The sequence below is a fragment of the Cavia porcellus genome, unplaced genomic scaffold (genome assembly GCF_034190915.1).
Source record: "Cavia porcellus strain 051 isolate PalLab524CR breed Dunkin Hartley unplaced genomic scaffold, mCavPor4.1 scaffold_28, whole genome shotgun sequence".
Lineage (NCBI taxonomy): Eukaryota > Metazoa > Chordata > Mammalia > Rodentia > Caviidae > Cavia > Cavia porcellus.
This window is the reverse complement of record NW_026947511.1, coordinates 20,381,681-20,405,418: the sequence shown is the minus strand read 5'-3', so window position 1 is coordinate 20,405,418 and position 23,738 is coordinate 20,381,681. Positions and strand designations below refer to the sequence as shown.

Genomic DNA, 23,738 nt, shown 5'->3' with positions numbered 1-23,738 from the left:
TTTTATGGTAGCCATTTTGGATTTACTATGGTGTTGTTTTGGAGTCCTTTATTGCATTCATTGTTTTGTTTTTATTGTTTCTATTCTATTCTGTTCTGTTTGATTTTTACTATGTCCTAAGATATCTGCAGCTATTTTGAAGACAACAAAAGGCATTATGGTAACTATTATTGATTTCATAAGGTTTTGAAGGACTGTATTGCTTACACTGGTTTATTTTGATTGGTTTTATTCTGTTTTATTTTCCTAGGTTTTATGCTCTTTAAAAGAAAATTTTTTTTAAAATTCTTTAAAAAGAAACAAACATGTATAAATATCACATTGTCTCCCTGATATGCGAAACAGAAAGTACAAATAAGGTCCAAAATGTACAATTGCTATTTTGAAATGTAAAGAAATGCAAATAATTGAAAAGGAAAGAGTTACCAGAGTGATGGAAAGGAAAAGGAAAAAAAAACACAAGATAGTTATACTACTAATTTTTCTTAGTTCATTGAAAAGAAAGATTTGTGCTAATATGATTTGGAGAATTTTTTACGCCCATATCTCATATTTTGAGTAACTACTTTGAAGATTACAATATGTAAGATATTAACTATTGTCATTATATTATTTTCTTTTGAATGTTTTTCCTTTTTTTCCATAAAATTAAAAAGAGAGAGAGAGAGAGAAGGAAAAGAGGGGAGTCAGATGTAAAAAGGAATTAAGATGCTATCATACATTGACCAACTCTCAGTGATGAATGTAATCATTATGTACTGAAAATACAAACTACTAAAACTAAAAGTTTAAAAAGATTAAGACACCAACCCAGGAAGCAGACTGCTCAAATTTGAACCCAGCCTCTACCGCTTAGCTGTGTAACTTTGGGCAAGTTGCTTCCCCTCTTTATGTCTCATCTGTGAAATGGAAATAATGTCCCTTCATACCTCACAGGGTTAAGGAGAGCATTCCAGGAGTTAACACACAGCAGGTGTTTGGAACTAAGCGTGACACAAAGCAGAAAAATACCACGTGAGCATCACTCCTATGTGGTATTAAGTGAAAAGAGCAAATGTGAAGGTCTGTAGTTATACAGAACTTCTGCAAGCTTAGGGTTCCTCTCCATAAAAGCCCTATCCATAAACACCACATCCCTGATTAGTTGAGAGCCCCCAGTAACGTGATTACTGTGATGCTGAGCATCAGTCACATGACCGGGACCACAGGAAGTGGACCACCGTTGCTATCTGTTCTTCACTTTTCATTTTTTTCCCAGGTGCCCAAAGATGTGGATCCTCCCCACAAGATGCCCACATTCCAGAACCTGTGACCAGTTCCCTGTGGATGGCAGAGCAAGGCCACGCTGTGGGGTAAAGTTTCAGAGTCGAGAGGACTGGGGATTGGCATAAGCTCATTGGCATAAGCACCTGCCTGGCAAGTGCAAGGTTGAGTTCAATCCCCGGTACCAAAAAACAAAACAACAACAACAAAAATCAATGAGCAGAGTCAAGTTGCAGGTAAGTCTGTCATTGCCAACAGCATGGATTTGGGCAAGTGGCCTCAGCACCCTCATGTGCAAAGTGGAGATGATAGCATTTTTAATAGCCACTATCTTGTAGGGTGGTTATAAGGCTGGAAATAATGCTTGCAAAGCACATGGCATGGAGGAAGCACTGAGTGCCTGGTGATTGGCATGAGGAGGTGGCTGGGCAGGTTTTAATCACATCTTCCTCTTTCTATGCTACAGATGGATTAACCACTGAAGAGCAGTTAGGGAGTCTCACCCTCATCTCACCTCATGAGGAACAGAGAGTATTTGGGTCGAGGTGACACACTTTCATTCTCAATGATACCAAAGGAGGTCACACACCAAGCAGTGTAAATCCTATAATCCTGAGCATCACTCTGTGCCAAGCACACCCTTGGAATTAAGGATACAGACACCAGTGAGGCAGGTGAGGCTCTGTCCTCACACACAGTGCCTGGATCCTGGGGAGATGGGCAGCCACAATGGGGAGATGGGCACCCATAAACCAAGGATTCAGAGAATAGGGCAAAGTTTGCAGGGTGCTATGAAGCTTGTGGAAAGGTCAATGGAGGAGCTCAAATAGTTGCTTTTGGTTTGGTTTGATATTTTCACTGTGAAGATACTCTAATCTCTGCTTTTTGAAAGACTGAGGACTTGAGAAACCTTTTTTCTTGTTTAGTTTTGCTTGATGCTAGAGATCAAACCTAGGGCCTCACTCAGGCTCAGCCAGCACTGTATCACTTAACTATACCCTCAACCTAAGAGATGTTTTCTTTTTCATGCTAAGGAAGAGAAAGACAGAAGGCAAATTAGAGGTCTAACCATCAGTTTAAAACCTACCTCCACCATTCATGAGATCTGTTCTCTCGAATAACAGGGTAGTGAGGAAGAAACTTTTATAGCTTCCAATCCTAACAAACAGTCCACTGTGACACAAATCACATAGGTTTGCCACCACTGGTCTAGATGATAATGTATCAAGGTTCTCAAACTCTGGAACCCTCTGCTCAGTTTGGTATTAATCATAATATTGATGTGACGTCAATGCAGAATCACCATAATATCATTTTGATGTCTTTGCAGACTTTTTTCTTTCTCTTCCCCTCTCTCTGGAGTCGTGTGTAGCTTTCCACATGATGGAGTCAAGTTTCCACTATCCTAGACAGAAAAGCGCAAACATTTGGCAAAATGTGGATAAGCAAAACCCTACATGTGTCTATGAAACTAAATAGTAATGCAAAGTATCTCATATTATGAACAAGAGATGTTGCCCAGATTTTAAAATAACATTTTAAATTCATGATTCTTTTGAGAAATGCACAAAAGTAAAATAAATCTTCCCCTTTATATATCAGTGCCCCAGGGAAAACAGAACTGTATGTAAATAGCTACACATGTTGCAACAGCATTACAAAAAGCTCCTATAAATTCAAAAGTTTCCAAGTGGGCTATGACCAAAAGTAGAGCCTTAGCAAATTCCGTTCCTCTTCCCCAGAGCCCTCACCCCTTTCCTCCCCACCTACACCTGCTCACCTGAGGAAATTCTAATTTTCTCCAGTTACACTGACTCACTTCCTTTTCTGGACAGCTTCCTACCATCTCGCTTAGGCTGGGTCAGTTGTCTGCCTTGATGCTCTCTCAGCAACCTGAGTCTTTATGAAGTGATTTAAGTAATCTTCACCGAGCCATGTAAATGAAGTTGTCTTTTGCTCTTGGCTTCAAATGCACTAAATCAACTGAAAAGTAATCCTTGATTTTTCAAGCACTATCATCATTGCTATAGTTGACCTCATTTATAAACAGTATTTTATTCTATCTGTGTATTTATCTAAAGGGCACTGCCCAGTAGAAATACAACCCACAGAGCAGCTGTAGCTTTAAACTTCCTAGTAGGTCCATTTTAAAATGCGAAAAGTAACTGAAATTGCTTTTACTAGTATATTTTATTTAACCCAATACATCCAAAATATTATCACTTCAACATGTAATCAATATCTGTGTTATTGATGACAGACTCAATTATTTTTCCATAGGATGCTTTGAAATTTATTTTTTATATTTAGAATATATCTCAATTGAGTCTAGACACATTTCAGGTGATTAGTATTTATATGTAATGAGGTGTAGCAGTATATGCCTTGTAATCCCAGCACTCTGGGAGCTGAGGCAGGAAGACTGCTGTGAGTTCCAGGCCAGACTGGGCTATATAAGTGAGTTTAAGGCCAGCCTGCAGGAAGGCTGCATCTTCAACTAGATGGGCTGCCTCTTGAACTAGAATTTGAATTCTTGGAAGACAGAACATGCTTGTCATATGGATGTTAGCATCTCGAAGCCTTCTCAAAATGTAATTCCTAGCTCTTGAGGGTGCTTTAGACACTTTTAAGTCAGAAATATTATTATAATAATATTAAGACATAATTTTCTTTTTTTAATGTAGTATTGACAAATACTACACTACATTGACAAATACTGCACAAAATACAAAAACAATGATGTGTAAAATGGCTGGCATCTTGGCACTAAAGAAGCAGTTACCAAACCATGTTAGTAGTCACTGTAGTCGGCAGTGTTACCCACTTTGAGTTTAAATATAATCAACTGCCTGTGAAGATGTAAAAACATTATTAATGTAATTAAATCTTGACCCTAGAATACTCAGCTTTCTTAGTATGGGTGGCAGAAGTGAGGAGTATGTATAAAAGACCCGTGCCACCCACCAAAAGACAGTGGCTGTCTGGCAAAAGTACTTGTATAGTGAAGTTGAATTATAAGCTGAAATGTCACTTTTTTCACACAACATAGTTTTTACTTGAAAAACCAATGGAAAAACTATGGCTATTCATACTTGGGAATTTAGTGGACATTTTCTCAATATAAGTAAAATAAGCCTGTAACTTTAAAGAAAACAAGTGACAATATTTATAGACAATCATAAAAATTGGCCATGCACATGAAAACTCAAATTCTGGAAAATTTGTGTCCTTTCTAAAAAGATCAGTGGTGATATTAACAAATGTGATGTTTTTGATTATTGTATAAATAAGCAGCAACATTTGGAAGAGGAGTATAACTCAAAAAGCCAAGATTTTTCCAAATGACATCTGTATGATGTTATAAAAATTCATCCAAAATGGACAATATACCAGTTGATTTTAATGTAATAGAGAACAAAAATGTTCACACACTGATAGGGTTTCAGATTTTACATCACAACTAACCTTTAACAAACTGCCACTTACTATATTTTGGTATACTGTCAAAAAAGATTATTCACAATCATGTGAAAAGGTTACTAAAATGCCCCTTCCTTTTCCAGTTACAAATGTATGTTTTTCTTCATATACTTTTTAACCAGAAAACATAATGGAACAGATTGACTCCAGAAGCACAGATGGCAGTCATCCAGCTGCTTTTTTTCCCCTTCAGATAGGGTTTTGCTACATAGCCCAAGCTGACCTTGAACTTGTGATCTTCCTGCATCAGCCTCCCCAGTGTTGCAACTACAGGCATGTGCCACAACCACACATCGCCAGCTGCTATTAAACCAGGCATTAAAGAGATTTATAATAATGTAAAATAATAGCGTTCCATTAAATATTTTTGGTTTTGAAAAACAGGCATTTTTCATAAGACACAATATTATTACAAAGTAATGGGTTTATCATGTTATTTTTCAACTAATAAATTGATATTTTAAAATTTCAGTTTTAATGTCTAATGTAGTAAATATTAATATAATTAGCGTAAACACTCATGAAAGCCTCAATAATTTAGGGGGCAGCGATAAAATGCTAGGGGTCTAGTCCTAATGCCTCAAGCAAATAAAGAGTGTAGTCAGTCCTAAGACCAGGAGTTTGGAACCACTAGCTAAGCACATTTCCGCTTTGCAACGTGTTTACATCACCTTCACAAATAACGCAAGCCATTATCACCAGCAATGGGAACAATCGACATCTGCCTCCCGAGGCAAAGGACTGAGAAAGACACAATATTTCCATGATATTCATAACAAAAAATATGTGCACATTTGGAATCTAATCAAGGTAAAATGGCAGACCAACCCAAACGCAGAGACATTCTACCAGTTTGCTTGTGTTTTCCAGAAATAGTAATGTGGAGAAAGACAAAGCAAAACCAAGAAATGATTTCAATTTAAGGGAGACTAAACAGACATGACAACCACATATCACATACCAGCTGAGCTGCTTTCAGTTAAAAAAAAATTAATAGCCACTGGAAAAATCTGAATAAGGTCTGTAGGAGAGAAAACAACATCGTCTTAATGTTAATCTCTTGATTTCAGGCCCTGTGCGGTGGTTTTGTTTTAGGAAAGTATGTGCTGAATGGAGAAAAGATGCTGTTTCTGACAACTCACTGTCTAATGATTCACAGAACCATGTGAGGGAGGAAGGGAGACAGAAGCGCCCAGTGCGCTAAAAATGTTAATATCTGGACTTCATAAAGGGCTAGAAGAGAGAAGAACAAAGAAATGATAAATGTTTCCGGTGATGAAAGTGCTAACTACCCCTATGTGATGATTACACATCGTATGAATGTACTGAATTATCACAGGGTGTGTCCTAATGCGTAGAATTCTCATATGCCAGTTTTAAAAAGGAAGAAAACAACCCATAACCAAACAACACTTCAGAGTTAATATTTGGGATCCGGTAGAAGGATTCCGAATTCTACAAATCTTTTCTATTTTCAACTTTATCAAGTTTTCTATTAGAAATTATATCAAAATAAAAAGTTAAGTGTTTTTTAAAAAAAACTTTATTAAATGAACACTTGAGTGAATCTGTTTAGCCATTCCACCTTCATCAGCTTCTGGATTTAGGCATTAGAAAGTGTTGCAAGGATTAAATAAAATTTAAAAAATCTCCCAATGATTATTACATCCTTATCTTGCACTAACACTGCCTGTTAAATGCCTCCAAAATTTACCTCCGCTCGTGATTTTTCTTAACAAGACTTAGTGACCCTCGAAATTGAAGTTTTCATTACATCAGTTCCCAATATTTTGTTTCTGCTTTGATAGGGGGGTCTCTTGCCAGCACCTAACAGTGAACGTGAAAAGAGCAATTATAAACGCGTTTTTGAGCGAGTGGGGGAAGCCTGAATTGGCTCTCAGCTATTCAGTCTCCGGACTTGGGCCGGGCAGCTGGGAGCCAGACCAGAGGCTCTACTGCAACCCAGCGGAGGGATCTGGAAGGGGGCGAGTCCCGCATCCGTGACTCGAGGTTCTGCTTCTCTGGTCTGGAAACGCCTCGCCCCTGACTCGTGGCTGGATAGCTCAGAAACAGGAGGGGGCGGGACCTTCTAGGATTGGCTGGATTGGAGTGTGGGGGTGTGGCTAGAAGTCCCGCGGTCCTGATAATCAGAGGCCGAACGAGGGACCTCATCGGCGCCCCCTCGTGGTGTGGAGCGACACGGCCATGGTGCAAGTGGTCAGGTTCTTCTGATGGTGCTTCAATGGGCACGGGTCGTTTGAGCAGAGTAAGAACTTTACGAGTCTCGTTATTCTAACCTTGGCTAAGGACAGGTGCTTATGGGGTAAGCCAGGAAAAAAGCATCAGTCACCTGGTCCAGAGTGCATCCCAGGATAGCTTGAGGACCACCCGCTGGCTTCCACACACGCTAAGAACACGCAGAGCCACACACCACAATGGGCATCCAACCACAGTAGTTTACTGCGCAGCCAGTGGGGTGAGGGGGTGTCTCTCGGTGTGTCTGTCTTTTTGTTGGATTCTCTTGAACATCAGGTTCCACAAAAGCAAAAGGCATCGTCCACTGCCCCTTCTTACAAAGATTCACCACCATTCACCATTTCAAGTAATCACCCCAAAGCCCTTTGCCTAGTGTTCCCTGAGCACTAAAAGGAAGAAGATCGGAGCTGATGGGGTCACTAGCACCAGCCGACTAGTAGGCCCTGGCCCTCACACTACCACATGCGCACTCCAGACATTCATGAGGACACACCCAAGAACAAAGGTGGTGGGGCTGGGGATTTAGCTCAGTGGCATAAGCGCCTGCCTTGCAAGTGTGCGGTAGTGAGTTTGATCCTTGGTACCAATAAAAAAGAAAAAGACAAAAAAAAAGAACAAAGGCGGTGAGCTCTTACTACTATGTGTGTCAATACTCGCTGATTCTTGTAACGTTTCCATAAAATAGATCTTCTCTGATCTACAAATAAGAAAACTGAAGTCCACAAGATTAAGCAGCTCCCTATAGTCAGACAGGTAGCAAGTAATAGAGGCAGATTTGAACCAGAACCAGATAGTCTGACCCCAGAGCCCTTCTGTCCTCTATCCTAGTGTGATAGGCAGTTGTCGTGTGCTGCACGCCTATAAAAGAACACAATTAACTATCTTTCCTTAGCTAAGTGTCATTCTATACCCTGCAGGGATACAAAAGATTGAGTCTTGATTCCTGTCTTCCAGAAAATCTCCATGTGGTTAGAAGAAAAACCAGAGGTTAGGCAGTGGCTATCTTTTGGAACCGGAGGGCTTGGAATGCCTCAAAGAGAGCAGGAAAAGACTGCTGAGGGCTGGTAAGGTTTCTGATCCAGAGTTGGTTCTAGTATATCCAGTTTGTAAGCGTCATCACTGTCCACCTAGCAATCTATACACTTTGAGTGTATTATATTTTGGAAAAGACATAAAATGAAGCCATAAAGTCAGGATGCTGGGAAATGTAGAAGTTACAAAAGGGGCCACAAGTTCATCTTTCCCACAGCTTAGGAAGGCCCGGTCATTCTCCAGCCTTCTGTAATCACCTCACTAATGGCCGTGAGATTGGAAGGTAAGGGAGTGAATTTTTTTCTCAGCGTCCTCAATATGAAAATTCCCAAAGGCAGACCCAGTTCTAATTCAGTTTAGTTGTAAAGTTAAGGAAACATCTCAAGTGACATTCTAAAATGAGCCAAATGAGGATTTGTCCAAACAAAATAAATCTATTATCACATAAATTTGGAAAATTCTGGGCCCAAAAATTTCAGGGATTTTTTTGTTACCAAAAAACTTTTCAGAGCCTTTAGTGTTGTCCCACAAACTGTGAGTCACTAAGAGGGAGGTATATTTTGCACTTTTTCTGAAACTTATCTTATTACAGAATATTTTGTTTTCTTAATTGGATTGTTGTTCTAAGGAAAAAAGTTTAAGAACTGCTATTTTGGAATCTTGATTTATAGATTCAGTTCCGCCAAAGATCATGGATACTGAAAGTCATCTCTTAAAGAATTCATTGAGAATTTTCTAGAGTATTCCCAAGGTTTCTCAACAAACCAGAAGAGCCAAGCATGGTGGTATACAGATGCAATCAGAGCACAATTGGAACCTGAGGTAGGAAGGTTGTAAGTTTGCGCTTAGCCTGGGAAACTTAGCAACTTAGCCAGACCCTGTCTCAAAATTTTAAAAAATAAATAAATTTTAAGGGCAGGTTGGGGGTTGGAATGCACCTTAGTTCAGAGGCTCTAGGTTCAATACCCAGAACCTGCACACACACACGTAGTGGAGTTGATTCAAAAGACCAAATAAAATATTCCAGAACCTAAGTGTCTATATTAATGATAGGGACAAAGGGCTACAGAGCAGGCGAGGGTTGGGTACAGAGAAGGAAAAAAAAATCACAGTGACTTGGGCTCCAAATGATCCTGAAAAGTCTGTGAAAGTTAAGACTCTCTCTGTTACAATTAATTGCAGTCATTAGAGCGGCTTGGTTGAATAAGGTGATTACTTCCAATGAGGATATGTGATTTTCTCATGGAATCCTCAAGCAAATGACTCTGGGTGTCAATCACTCATGTAGACCTAAGACCTGGGTGCCATCAAGACTCCTTTCCATGAGTCTCTGTTACCCCCACCTTTCATTCTTTTCTCTTCCTCTGCATTTTCTCTGCATCTTGGTGTACAAGATGGAAAACATAGTTCCCAACAGTTGCAGAATTTGCCTGTCCAGTCATCTGGAAAGAGACTTACTGACTCATCTTCAGGTTTCGGAGCAAGGAATTTTGGTCAGGTTCCTAGCCACTTATGAACTCACTGTGTCAGTCATATGTATGCCAGTCACTCCAGCATCGTGTGGATGCAGGGATGCATTATGAACATTCACATAAAGATAGATAGCTGGACAGGCATGCAAGAGAAGGCTATTCAAACCCAAAGACTCACTGTACATAGAGCTTCTTTTTAAAATATTTCCTTGGCATCTATGTAAATACATAAATACAATTTTATTAATTGCTGAAGAATGTCATTACCTACACATGATCCAGAACACCAGCCGTCTTCTTCTGACCTGTAGCTGTGCCCCACAGATGGAGTAGTGCAGGCTGTATGGGTTATCTCTGAAAATCATTTTACCCAAGAAACCAAAAGAGCTTGCATTCTTAAAAATGGTTTATTTGTAATATAATTTGATTCTGTGAAGGGAAATTTGGTTAACAGCACTTGTTTGGGAAATGTATTTGAAGCTCCACTATGCTAGATTTCAGTTGTTTTCGGCAATTACATCCTCCATATTTAATGCCATCCTTTGGAAAATGGATTGGCTTCAGAAATACTTTTCTCTGCTTTGGAGATTTTGCACATTGGCCCAAATGGGTTTTTATTTTCCATTTTAATTTATACAGTATAAATACAATGTTGGACTTCTTTGGTGTTAACAGTTTCGCTGTACAGATGTTTCTTGAAAGCCTTTTCAATTCATAGTGTTGGTTTTTAAAATTTTTTTATTAGCATGGCTGCCTGCCAAAAAAAAAAAAAAAAAATACTATTCTGTTTTGCATGGAACTGTAAGATTTTCTTTCCCTGTTCTTTCCCCACCCCCAGCCAGTTAAATACTATTAGATTAAAGATGCCACAGTGACATCTTGTGGCCAACCACCAAAGACACAGCAGAAATTATCTGGGAAATAACAGACATGACCCAATTCGTTCTCCCACAAGTATTGCTTAATTGACTTGATTTGCTTTATTATTTACCATTTGGATCAAATCATTCTAGATGTCCAGGTTGTTTTGCTTCACGGAAAATACTCAATTTTGCCCCCATTGGAAAAAGGATAAACACACTGTTCCAGGAAGGAAAGGAGGGTCATAACTCTTGCTTCTGGTTTTTGTTGGACTCCTCGTAAAACAGTGTTGTTCATATTACTCAGAAGTAACTGAAAAATACTCTTTTCTCTAAAAAGTGGTGAAAAACAAAGTTGCTAAGTGAACTTTCGTTCATCAGTCTATGCTTTCAGAGGTTAATGTTTTGCTTTCCCCATTTATTTGATATTTAAGTGGAAATATATAAATAGTCATCCTCTAACATTTTATCTCCTCTCCCTAACTGGTGTCAGTGGAGATAAAATCTGCTCGAATCATTCTTCACTTTAAAAAAGGAAAACATACAAGATATTTATGTAGCAATAAAAAAGTATGTTTACCAGAAATTTTGCATAACACAGGAAGATAAAACATATATGAAACAATGTGAATGTCTGTATGAGTGTAAACATCTGCACAGATGTATACAGATATAAATGTCAATCTCAGGGTCATGAGGAAGAGGAATAAACCCAAAAATAAATGCAACAAGATTTCTTGTAAAAAATTTTTGTTTCTAATGATTTCCTGGCATTCTCACTAGATTTTATTTTCATATATTTTCTTTTATTTTTTGGTTTTTCTAACTGAGATTTATTAAAAATCCTGGGCAGGAAAAGTTCTCAGCATTGTTTAAAGGATCAAGATTGTTTGTTTTCATTTACAAATCTCCATTTCAGGATGGTACAGAAACAGAAACCCTACGAGTGAGAAGCATAGTGAGGGGGCTGGGGATTTAGCTCAGCGGCATAAGCACCTGCCTTGCAAGCAGGCGGTCGTGAGTTTGATCCCTGGTACCGATAAAAATGAAAAAAGACAAAAGAAAAAGAAGAAGCATAGTGCAGGAACTTCAGTGAGTCACAGTACAGATTTGGGAGTCTCGAGAAATATTATGAAGTCACTGAACTTTGATTTCGGACAAAAAGGAGATGAGAGCTTCATTTCGTCCCATGAAATAGATTCTTGACTCATTGCCACAGGAAAAGAATTTCAGGATTTAATGTGAGGCCTAAAAGCAGGTTTTTTAGGCAGAGTCAGAAAATAACAGAAAATGAGGCAGGAACTTCAGCTTGAGTAGCTAATAGGAGTGAAGCTCTGATAAAGAAGGTCAGACTGGTCATTCACAAAGGAGAGTCAAACATAATGGTACCTGTAATTCCAGCACTCTGGGAGGTTAAGACCAGAGAATCTCAAGATGTAGCCTAGCCTGAACAATGTAGTGATTAATGACACCCTGTCTCAAAATTTTAAAAACAAATAAAAGACTGTGGATATGGTTCAGTGCAAAGGCCCTAGGTTCAATCCCCAGTACCAAGAAGGAGGATAAGCAGGAGAAGGAAGAGAAAGACACCACAGCCTTTATGGATTAGCCAAGGCAGGCTAAAGTCTGGTTGCTCATCATCTCAGTTTTGGTTTTGCAAGACGAAATCCTTGCTTGAGGAGACAATTTGGTCTCCAGGAGATAACTGAAACTGTCTGTTATGTGGAAGCTTCGCTGGATTCTAAAATAACTGTGAGTTTAAAACAGTGACTGGAGACATCTGGAAGTTCCTTGGTAGTTGAATGTCCAAGTAAGTCTTTTATTTAAGTAGCCTCAGTCTTGAAAGGGATCAGATAGGTCATAGATATTCACAGCTAATCACCCTTGTTTCACCAACTGGTGGACAGCATGCCCTGATGATCTGCATGTCTATGTGCAGAGCTGAGCAACGCTCTGACCCAAAGCTGTAAGTTAATAAAGGAGATATAAAGTGAAGATCAGGCTTTGTTTTGCTTTTAGTTACCTATGGGGCCATCCCATGTATCCCTCCAAGTGAAGAGTCACTGTGTTCCTGTTGGGGTTTGTTTGTTTGTTTAATAAAAAGAGCTTTTAAGTCCCTGACTGTCTCCGAAGAAAACACAAATCAAGCTTTTAATGACTAACAGGTTAAGATCCCAGGAATTGGTTTGTCTCTCTTATGGTAGTCTATGACTCTGTCAAGACCTTTAAGATTCCTTTAAGTAAACATATCCTAGAAGGACTCATCAGGTGCGCTTCTTATTCGGTCACTGCAGTGAGCAGCCTTCCTCTGCCTTTTCCCTGTTTCTGCAGAAGAAGAGGTGTTCCGCTCTGCTCCTTTGGACAGAGCCACTTTCAGCTCAAGCTTTCTGGCTGCCCCTCTTTGTAGGCCTGCTGATACTGGGTCACAATGATGGGTGAGGACCATTGAACTGTAAAGGTTGCAGGAAGCTGTCAGTCCCTCTCTAGGAATTGACATGATACTCATAAAATATTATAATTTAGAACTAAGTTAGTTGGTCCTAAGGTTTAATTGGAGAAATAAGAGTAGCCAAGAAAATTCTGAAAAAAGAATGATTTCCATATTTTTTCCAAGTTATAAATTAAAGCTTACTATCAAACTATAGTGATTTAAAGTGGTAGTGCTGATGCTTGAATAGACAGAGGTTAATGGACAAAAATAGAAAGTCCAAAAGTAGAAGGAAGGGCATATGGAAATTTATTATATGATAGAGCTTTAATATATGATAAAGGAGGCATCCAAATCAGTGGTGGAAAGATAGCTTATTCAGCTGAAGGCCTTAGGATGACTGGATGACCATCTAAAAATACCTCACAGGTCATGCCACAGCAAACTTGAAAGTGTGCAGAAATTTTAATGTAAAAGGAAAGAATGGCAAATTGCAAGTGATACAGAAAACTATGAACTAGTTATTCAATATCAGATCAGATAAGATTTTTCTATTATGACACATAAAACACAGAAACCATCTACAGAAAAATCAGTCAAATGCAAAGGATAGAAGTGAAAGAAAAAATACATTTACCGTAGACATACTACCAATTTTTCAAGATACATAAATAATCCTTCAAAATCAACATGGAATAAACCAATAATGAAATTGAAAATAGAAAAAGGATATGAACCAACTCTTCCCAGCATAGAAAACCCATGTGAAGCTACAGCATATGAAAAGGAGCTTGAGGTCATTCACAACTGAAGAAATGGACATTAAACTCTGCAAGTTTCATTCTACACCCAGAACACTGACTGAACTGAAACTTGGGTAGTAGACTCTGTTGGTGAGAGTGTGGGAAATATCTTACATCACAAGTGGAAATGGGAATCAGTTCTAAAGCCCCACACAATGGAAATCTCTATGAAGGGCAATCTCTAAAGGCAAATGCCTTTCAACCCAGCTATTCTACTTCCCGGAATTCATGCTGCAAAAGATGCTCATGTTTGCAAAGTACCAATGTATACAGTCATTCATTGCAGCAGCTTACAAGATAGCAAAAGGCCAAAAACATTCCAAATATCCATGAACAAAACATTGGTTAGATAAATTATAGTGCATCTACATTAAAGAACCCTATGAAGCCATTTTTAAAAATGAAAAAGCTCCTTATGGGCCGATATGAACAATTTCCAAAATACGCTGTCAAGGAAAGAAAAGCAGGGCTTTAAAACAGTGTTACAAGTGGGGGGAAAAAGAAGAAACACAATATATGTGTTTGCTGATGTGCACAGTGGATCATGAGGGGAAGGTGCCATTGGTGGTCAAAGAACTGTGTCCCAACCACACAGTGTCTGTGCTTTAACTCATTTGAATGTTGAGAGCTTCCCTGATGCTTAAAGTTGTGCTCCCACCTGATTGCCAGGGACACCCCTCCACCCCCGCAATGATAGAGAAGAATGAAATCCCCCAGGAAGGCCTGAGCACTATCTCCAGTGACCTCCAAAACATGTGGTTAGTTTTTACTGTAGCTAATGGATTGATGGAAACTTCCGTTCTAGTTAACAGCATATTTATGTTAGTTTTAAGATAAAAACAATGATAATATTGTCCTCAATTTTTGAAGTGATGTAGAATCCCTTAGGATCCACACTGGCCTGTAAATCATCCATCTGCTGGTTCCTAATGTCCTCCGATTTCTAAATAATAATAAAATCCACTAAAATCTGTTGCACAGCAATCCTGGGGTATGAAGATCTTTATTCTCATTTATAAAATGAGGAAGCAGAGGCTCACAAGGTTAAATGACTTTTCAAGAATCACCTAAAGATAGCCAGGCATGGTGGTAAATGCTTATATAATCCCAGCTCTCTGAAGGCTGAGGCAGGAGGATTGCATACTAAGCTCAAAGTAAGCCTTAACTATATAACTAGACTCTATCTGAAAACAAAACAATAAAAAACAAAAACAAAAACAATCACCCAAAACTAAAAACCAAATACTAAAAATTCCACCAAAAATTGATCTGCTCCATTACTTTCCTTTCTCTGTAACAAGCAGCTTCCCAATTTTCTTAGCACCACTCCTCAACACCTACTTGGCAAGCTGTTTTTGTTTGGTTTCTCCCTAGGCCTCCTGTCTGGACTGTTAACGCTGATATAGTCCTCTAGCTTCCAGGTCTAGAAATTCTAGTGAGCCTCAGTTTGGCTGTGCATTGAACTCTATTGGAAAGATTTTAAACCATACCAATGCCTAGAATATTCTGGTCTGAGATTAAAAATTTTCAACCCTCTACCGCTTCTCTACAATGTCTTATTCAACTTTGTATCCTCAGTACCCAGTAGGAACTCAGTAAATATTTGTTAGACAGGCAGATGGATGAATAATTGAGTGAATGAATGAACTTCAGGTTAAACTAGAAGCCAACGCTTCATGTAGGCAATAAAACAGAAATGGTTTTGAAAGACCAGAGGTAGGTGAAAGCTTGCTTAAAATGCAGTCATTTCAGTCTTCTTCTGGGGCACTGAGAAGAAGGAAGCTACATCCTTGTAACCCAGCTCTGGGTCCCTGCATGATGGAAATCTATAAATAGCTTCCCTGAATCACATGAGGTTAGGTAATACAAGGTTCACAGAACACAGCTGTCTTTATCACTTGAGCTTAAATTGCACTGAAATGGAAACTCGGCTGATGTCCTATGTATTGGTTTTTCCAAAGAGGAAAGTCTCTCTGTTTTTGACTAGGCCATCTATTGGCCCCTATTTGAGGAAGACTTGTGGGGGCCCTTCCTGCTAAGGAATTCCTGCTGTCTTTTCAGATAACAAATAGGCAGTTTTAACAAGGGGAGTTATTTTTACTTGTAAAGATAAGACCAGAAGGCAGCGAGTGCTGGCTTTGCAGACACTTGGGAGCACTGGCCCCAGGCCCAGGCAAGGGGACAGGCTACGCTTGCGTGTCCAGTTCTAGACAGGCCATCTCTGTTTCTCCCACAGAGATTTCCTAATCACCTGGGAACCTTTGGGGAGACCCCCAATCTATTCTTTGAAATTTAACTCTAGTAGAAGAGGTTTATTGTCCTCTAATAAGTGATAAGGTATCCCCCTGTCTGAGAAAGGGATCCCAGGGCCAATCCTGAGTAATACACAATTGTTTTTCACTGGTTGAGACAGCAAGTTGGAAATATAATTTTCCAGGAACAAAAGGTAAACATGCGGCTGGCACACAGATTCTCTTTTGCTTAATGAAAGTGCAATTAGTCCTCATTTCCCCACCTCACTTGTAATTTGGCATGGTGGTATGACTGTTATAGCAAAAGAATGTGTGCAGAAATAAGTGGTGCCACATCCTACTTAGCCCTGAAAGTAAGATGTTTTAGCTGCTGTCTGAAGGCTGGAATGGAGCTGTCTCCTGGACCAATTCTGGCAGCCAGGGGTTGAAGAGGCAAAGCAGCACTAAGAGAGGTTCCCGAAAGACTGATTGCCCACAGGACAGCCATGTATTGGCTTCCTTAAAAGAGGAAAGCCTTTCTGCTGTATTTTTTCTAGCCCCGTACTATCGTTAGAAGAAGAAGCAAATTTTTATCCTTTTGAGACATTATTCATCATCGGATCTATTTTGCACAGCAGTTAGCTTTCCCTAGCTCATCAAACATGCTAATATGCCCTTCAGCAACAAGAACAGGAATTCCTTCCTTGCTTTGGAAGAAAAGACTTCCCAGTATGATCAATCCACAGACTACTCTGCCAGTCCACTTTTATCCCCAGTTTGCTCTTGTTGGTTATGAGTTCAACATTCTTATCACTCTAAAACCAGGAGTAGATATTTGCAAGTATCAGCTGGTTTACCCATGATTTAAATGACGCAGTCTCCCCAAATGCCAGCTCAAAATGCAGATGGTCTAAACAAGAGCTTCAGTGAACTCAAGGAAAAGAGTGCCTCAAATAAAATTTGCATTATGCAAGTGATGACTTTCTAGAATAACTGGACAAAATAGAGATTTTTATGAACTTTTTAAGAAATATTTTTATAAAAGTACTAGAGCTTCATGGAAAAGAATCTGTCCTTAAAAATCATTTTACATTTTATATTTTTGGATTGTGCTAGGTTACTATTTCTGTTAGTGAAGCGCTACCCATATTTTCCAGAAGCTATTAATGATGATGTCACAGAGATGCAGGCATGAATAAAATGGAGAAAAAGAAAATAAAACATTATAGATGCGAATGAAAAAGAATCTTCAGTCCAGAGGTCAACTCTGGTACAAAAGGGATTTCTGGGCAAGAAAGCAGCAAAGGGCACTCACTGCATAGACAGAGATTAGTGAGAAGAACCTGGGAGAAAGCTGTCGGAGAAACTGACATATGAGAACTCTGCTGTGCATCTATAGCCAAATGCAAACGTCTGGCAGGAGAAGGGATGGGAACCAGGACTCTGATTGATATTCCCCAACTCCAGGTAGAAGAGGAACAAGGACAAAAGGGCAGTGATGAAATATGGCACTCACTTGGGAAAACAGCTGACAGGAAACCAAAGAGAAACAATCCAGCAATAAAATGAATTCAAAATGGATTCTCCAGGTGTGCAAAAAAAAAGTAAGCTTTTAAAATTCTAAAAGGAAGAAAGGGGCATATCGAGGAAAGTAGATCTCTATCTTTCCTATGTCTATGCTGGATTCAGTCAGACAGAACTCTCCCCAAAGTTACCTTTCCAGAAACCTTGTGTAATTCTTGTCCCAACAATCAGAGCAAATCTGTTCTCAGTGACTGTGGAAAGCTTCTCCAATTAGCCTGTCAGAAGACTTTTATATACTGTTCAGAAAACAGAGGCAGTGTCATTATAGTTTTATAGCAGTGAACCTCAAATTCTCAATGCCCATCCCATCAATAAAATATTACTTGGCACATGCATCATAGATACATTTTTCATTAAAAAAGTGTGTGTACACTATTATTCTAACATATTTCATGTGCTATAAAACATATTCCCAATAAGAGAGACATTAGCCATTTTTTCATCACTGGGACAAAAATACCCAATGTCCACAGCTTTTAGAAATAGAGGTCCATCTTGATTTAAAGCCTTGTATTACTCTCACCATCTTGTTTTTGACTGATGTCCCCCTATTCTGTTTTGCTTGATAGTACCAGGTTCGAAAGTTTAGGCAACAGCTGTGAAGATAGTGAGATTCATTATGACGCCCATTCTTGTTGACTATTATCTACTTTTGAAGACCTGTAATGTCTCCAATGTTTTGGTTTTGTCGGTTTTATTCTTTACTATTTTGTTCAATTTTATTATAACTGATGATATAGGCAATTCTATTAGAGATAGCGGGAGGCATTATGGTAACCATTGTTGATCACCTTGTATTAACATTATCTATTATGTCCACCCTTTTGATTTGATTGACTCTGTTCTGTCACATTTGGTTCTACTCCCTTCCAAAAAAGTAATAAGAACCGTGGGAGCAACAAAACCCAAAATGTGTAATTGTCATTGTACAAAAGAGAGGAAAAGAAAGTGCTCTAAACGATATAACTGCATGTATATTTAAGTGTATAAGATAAATAATGATATTACTGAGTTTTGTGGATCATTGAACAGAACTGTTTGCAGTCTCACTGTTGGAATGTCCACTTTACAAGCTTTAATTTTGTGACTTGAACAATTATTTCTAAGATGACAATATGTAATCCATTAACTAGTGATTTCCTACTGTTTATTTTTTTCTGTAAATCTGTGTAACTTGTACCCTTTCTCTGCTTTTTTTTTTCTCCTTAAATAAAATTTAAAAAAAAAAAAAAAGAAATAGAGGTCTATTTGGGCTTACATTTCCATGTTTGGCTGACTCCACAGTTGAAATGGCCTGGATGGAAAACAGGGCTCATCTCATGAAAACCAGGAAGCAGAGAGTGAAGGGAAGAGCCAGGGATGGTAACATATGCTTTGAGGTCATATCCCCAGTGATCACCATCTTTGGACCAGATCCCACCACCTAATAGCACATTCAGATATGGATTCATCCACTGATAAGAGTGGCAGCACCATACCTGATCACTTTCCAAACATGAGGCTTTAGACGCCCTGTTATGGAAACCATTAAACATTGTGCTAAACAAAAAATATAGGATCTTTTTCCTCGTATGTTTTGTATATCTTGTCTTCTACTTTCTGTGTTGGAAACACCACCTTGAGTTCTGGTTTTAAGTTAGAGTCCTCATTTTCAGAAAAGTGAATGTGGTTTCAAAACAAGATGAAGGACTTTTCACCCTGCATTGTAGGTGACACTCTGAGTTATGTCTAGGTTGAAAGTATGGATTGTGTGTTATCTAATGATGCTGATGAAGCATACATGGGCCTCACCAGAAAAAGGATGTAGCATGGAGCTCTTTAATGGGGTAAAGCAAGTTTTATTTATATCATCTCCCTTTAGGGTTACTGGGTTCCTTAGGGGATGTACTGGGTCCTTGGTGGTGTCTTTTAATTTAAATATGAATGAATGATTGAATGTGTAAATACTTTGAAACCATCAGAAAAATAAAATTAAGATGTAATTCTTGCCAAGCATGGTGGCATTTGCCTGTAATCCTAGAAGTCTGGCAGACTGAGGCAAGATTGCAAGCTTGAGGAAAACTTGGGCAATGTAACAAGACTTCCTCAAAATAAATGTAAAAAAGAAAGAAAGATCCAAGGATGTAGCTGAGTGCTCTCTAGGTTCAATCTTCAGGACACGGAAAGAGGAGATAGTTATGAAGGGATCTGACCAGAACTATCTTAGACTGGCTTATATCATTATTCAGCCCTGCCATTGATAGCATCCATTACTTATTGCATTTTTCCAAGCCTTGTCCTTAGGACCCCCTATATTTTCTGAAGGCTTCTCCTTGGCAGGTAGCCACAATTCTGGTTCACTCCCCATCATGGCTCTGGGAAAGACCTTATAGTCTCTGTGAGAGTTTCTATTCTGGTCAAAGTGACGGGATGGTCCCTTCAGGTTTGCTCTGAAGTAAACCTGTCCTGTTAGGCTGGTCTTCTGTTTCTTTTCCTCCTTTTTCCTAATGAAGGTGGGAAGGGGGAAATTCTCACCATCAAAGAAAAGTATCCATTATAGTTAGGATGCATATCTCTTGCTTGCCTACAATGTAGAACTCCCAGGACCAGGACTCAGTCCAAACTTTTTCACTTCCCACGAGATGCTCTCTTCAAAGGCCTTTGAGGTGGCGGCAGGTACCACAGATGATTGAAGACACATGAAGGCAGCAAAAAGTGGTAGATCCTCTCTAAGTGGAGCAGCCATAAAGTGGTTACTCTCACCTCTGTTAGGCTGTTTTCTTATCTGGATGTCTAATGGCTTGGGAACTTGTTTCATCAGCTTCACTGTAAACTTAAGGGGCCTAGGAATGTAAGGCATTTTTCTTTCTTATATTCCCATCATGATCAAGTAGAATAAAAACTAGATTTGGGGTTCAAATTCCCAACTCTTTACCAAATTAGGTGGCCTTAGGCATCCATCAAGTCTCTTCATCCAGCCCATGAAGATGACATTAAATCCCTCAGAGAGGCTCAGAAGAGTAAACAAGACTCCCACCACCTGTACAAATGTGAGGAATTAGTGAATCAATACCTGTTGAAATAGGGGCTGGGGATTTAACTCAGCGGCATAAGCACCTGCCTTGCAAGCAGGCAGTCGTGAGTTAATCCCTGGTACCGATAAAAAAGAAAAAAAAATGTTGAAATATGTTGAGTATAATTGAGAAGTGATATAAGTGATTGAGTGATTTGTACTCAATCTAGAGGAGCACAGAATATTAAAGAGAAGAGGCAAATAGATAAGTGTTTTTAATAAGCAGGGAGCACATGGAGGGAGTCACCACAAGGAAGGCTGTGGCAGCTGTCTACAGACAAAGGGCAGGTTCTGCCTGATATAGGTTCTGATGGGGACGGGCTCTGGTGACTGGTGAGCTGATTTATTTTGTGAGAGCACAGGAGATTGGGTAAACCTTTATATTCCTGAGCTTTGGCAGAGTTTTGGGAAGAAGCCATAGGGGCTTCTGGGAAGAAGGAGGTGTACATTATCATGGCACAGCTGTGAACTATTGCCATGATGACTGTGCTGTCACTCAGGTGGGGGACCTAACAGTAATTCCTTAAACTGGGCACATAAAGCTTTGAGCAGTGCATTATTGTAGCCAATGAGGTTTATCCAAGGCATGATAATTGCTAATTGAAAACTAGGCACACAATCATTATGGATTTCTTTTTAAGATTCCTTTTAAAAGTAAAATAGTAGCTCAGAGGTAAAATGCTTGCCTATTATGTGCTTAAATGAATATATATAAAAAGGAGAGCATATAAAAAGGAGGCCCTAAATGAATATGTATAAAAAGGAGAGCATGTACATAAAAAAAACAAGATATAGAAAAAGTTAATATACCTCAACAAAGCACATTGCTGTCGTTAATGAACTTGGAAATGTTTAACCTTTATGACTTTTCAGTAAATTAATGCCTTTTTTACTTTACAGTTAAAAATGTTAATTATGTTTGTTTTAGTGGGATATTCAATATATAAAATACTGTGGTCCTAACACTTTAATTATTATAATTGAATAACTCTGATAATAGAATCACTCTTAAATTCATTATCCTTTGTGCTTTTCTTTATCCTCCAAAAAGAATTTTCAAAAACACAGAACATTCCTTCCTGATTTGGAAATACTAAAAAAAGTAGTAGCTACGTAAGAAGGTATGTACCTATAAACCCAGTACTCTGACACTGGGGCAGGAGGATGGTAAGTTTGAATCCAGAACCTGTCTCAAAATAAAAAATTTAAAATGGGCTGCAGATAGGGTGTAGCTCAGTGTGAAGGCTCTGGCTTCAATGCCCAGTACCACAGAAAGAAAAAAAAAGAAACAGGAGAAAAAAAAAAAAAAAGAAGAGAAATTACACTGTTTATATCCAAGTTTTACTTCTGTCTTGGACTGGAGACCGACCAGACTTTTGTAAGAAAATTTTTAAAGTTACTGTAGGAATAAGGTAAAGAAAAAAAATTTATCAAAATTGACACTTGTCAATTCACAAGAAATATATAATTAAAACCTTTCTTAAAATTCTTGATCAAGCATCTCTTAAATCTATAGTTAAAAAAAAACTACCTATGTAATTATGTATGTATACATATATGTATATTACCTATGTAATATACTATCTCCATGGAGAAGCAGGGAAATGTGAAATGTTCAAATGTGCCGGGAACGTGTACAAAGACCAGGTCACAAGGGGCAAAGGAGTGAAAGCTGAGAACTCAGCGGATGCAGATAAGAAAGGAGCAAAACTTGTATACTTTACGTTCTGTTGGGAGTTTTCAAAGAAAATGCACCACAGTGCCTGTGCCATCCAAGCCCCTGTGTTCCCCACAGCATCCCCTCATAGCAGTTCCACTGGAGGCTGCCCTGGCCAGCGTCAGCCAGAGGTAAATGTGTCAGCCTGTGAGGCCAGGTGAGCACCAGAGGCCAGATGAGCCAAGCTGTCGTCCTGAACTCATCAGCCTCTGCCTGCTGAGCAGCCATGCTTGGATTTCTTTGCTTTCTGGGCAGCGCTAGCCTGGGGCCACACAGTGCTTGTGCAATTTCTACTCCAGCCCAGCACAACTCTGGGCTGCCAGCTGGCTGCATTGAACAAAGCTGGTTACTTTTCAGGAAATTGCCCTGTGCAATAAACCTTCCCAGCCAGCTGAGTCTAAAGACAAATAAATGCGTAGGCCCTGGTTTAGCTATATTCCAAATAGTTGGTCTAAAAAAGCCTGGCCCAGTGAAGCTACTACACCCCATTGTGCAAGCTGAATTTGCAACCCTTTTTCAATAGAGTCAGCCACCTCCACCATGGGGAAATTCTGATACATGTTTCCTTAGCTGGCCAGTTACTCAGCACATGCCCCATCCAAAGGATTTAGGTTGCTGAAGTCTTCTGGGTCTTAAAACCTACCTAATCCCATCCTGTCAGCAACATTCTAGTAGCTCAAGAAACAAAACCATTTAAGAACAACACTAAAATTTGAAACTCCCATGAAATAGATACTATTGAAAAGTGACAAGACAAAGAATGGGAGATGATAAATGCCATACTTACAACCCACACAGAATTAGTATGTAGATATAAGCAAATCTACAAGAACCAAGTAATGAAAAAATGGCCCAACAAGCAAGGGACCAAAGAGAAAACCTGAAGGGTCTGTAATATACAAAAGGAACTACAGTCTCAAGAAAAGTAAACTAAAACTTCAGTGAAGTAAATGAGTGTGTTGGCACCCACTTGAAATCCCAGCAGTCTGGGAGGTAGAGGCAAGAGGATCACATGTTTGAAATCAGCCTGGGAAATCTACTAAGATTTCAAATTTAAATTTGAAACAGACTCATACATATGCAAGCATACATGCACACACAAAAGCAAAACTAACCACCCAAACAAAATCGTAACATCTCAGTAAACTATTGTTTCAGACCAATTAAATTGGCAAAAACCTAGGCAAAACATCTAATGGTGAAGATTATACCATTAGGGACTCAAATGCTGTCAGATGCCTAAATTGGTGCACTGGAGAGCAATTTAGAGTCGTAGATAGGTATAATGTAGGATACAATCATAAAAATCACTCTTAAGTGTTGTGACAGAAAGACTAACCCAAGGAATTGGTTATCTGAGGATGGAAAGAGTTGAGAAGTCAGTGGACAGAAGAAAGGCAATCAGGGACTAGCATCTTCAGCAGCCATGACCACTTCATCTAGACACAAGCATGTGGAATGCAAAAACTAGATGTTAACTAGAGTTTCTGGAAGCTGGAACCAGGGTGGCCCGCCCAATGGATGCTGAAACTGAAGAAATGACACCATCTGAGAGAAAGG

General features: G+C 39.1%; 1 protein-coding gene and 1 pseudogene across 1 annotated transcript in view; one reads left to right on the top strand and one right to left on the bottom strand.

Moving 5' to 3' along the window:
• Nucleotides 1-9,891: 9,891 nt before the first annotated feature.
• Nucleotides 9,892-23,738, bottom strand: part of Cdk1 (cyclin dependent kinase 1) — a 35,971-nt gene continuing 22,124 nt past the window's right edge. The window contains exon 8 of the mRNA XM_063239535.1: nt 9,892-10,257. Within this exon, the coding sequence (XP_063095605.1) occupies nt 10,231-10,257 (27 nt within the window). The 3' untranslated portion in view covers nt 9,892-10,230. The remainder of the gene's footprint in view (nt 10,258-23,738) is intronic.
• On the top strand, nt 21,002-21,117 carry LOC111758009 (U4 spliceosomal RNA; annotated as a pseudogene).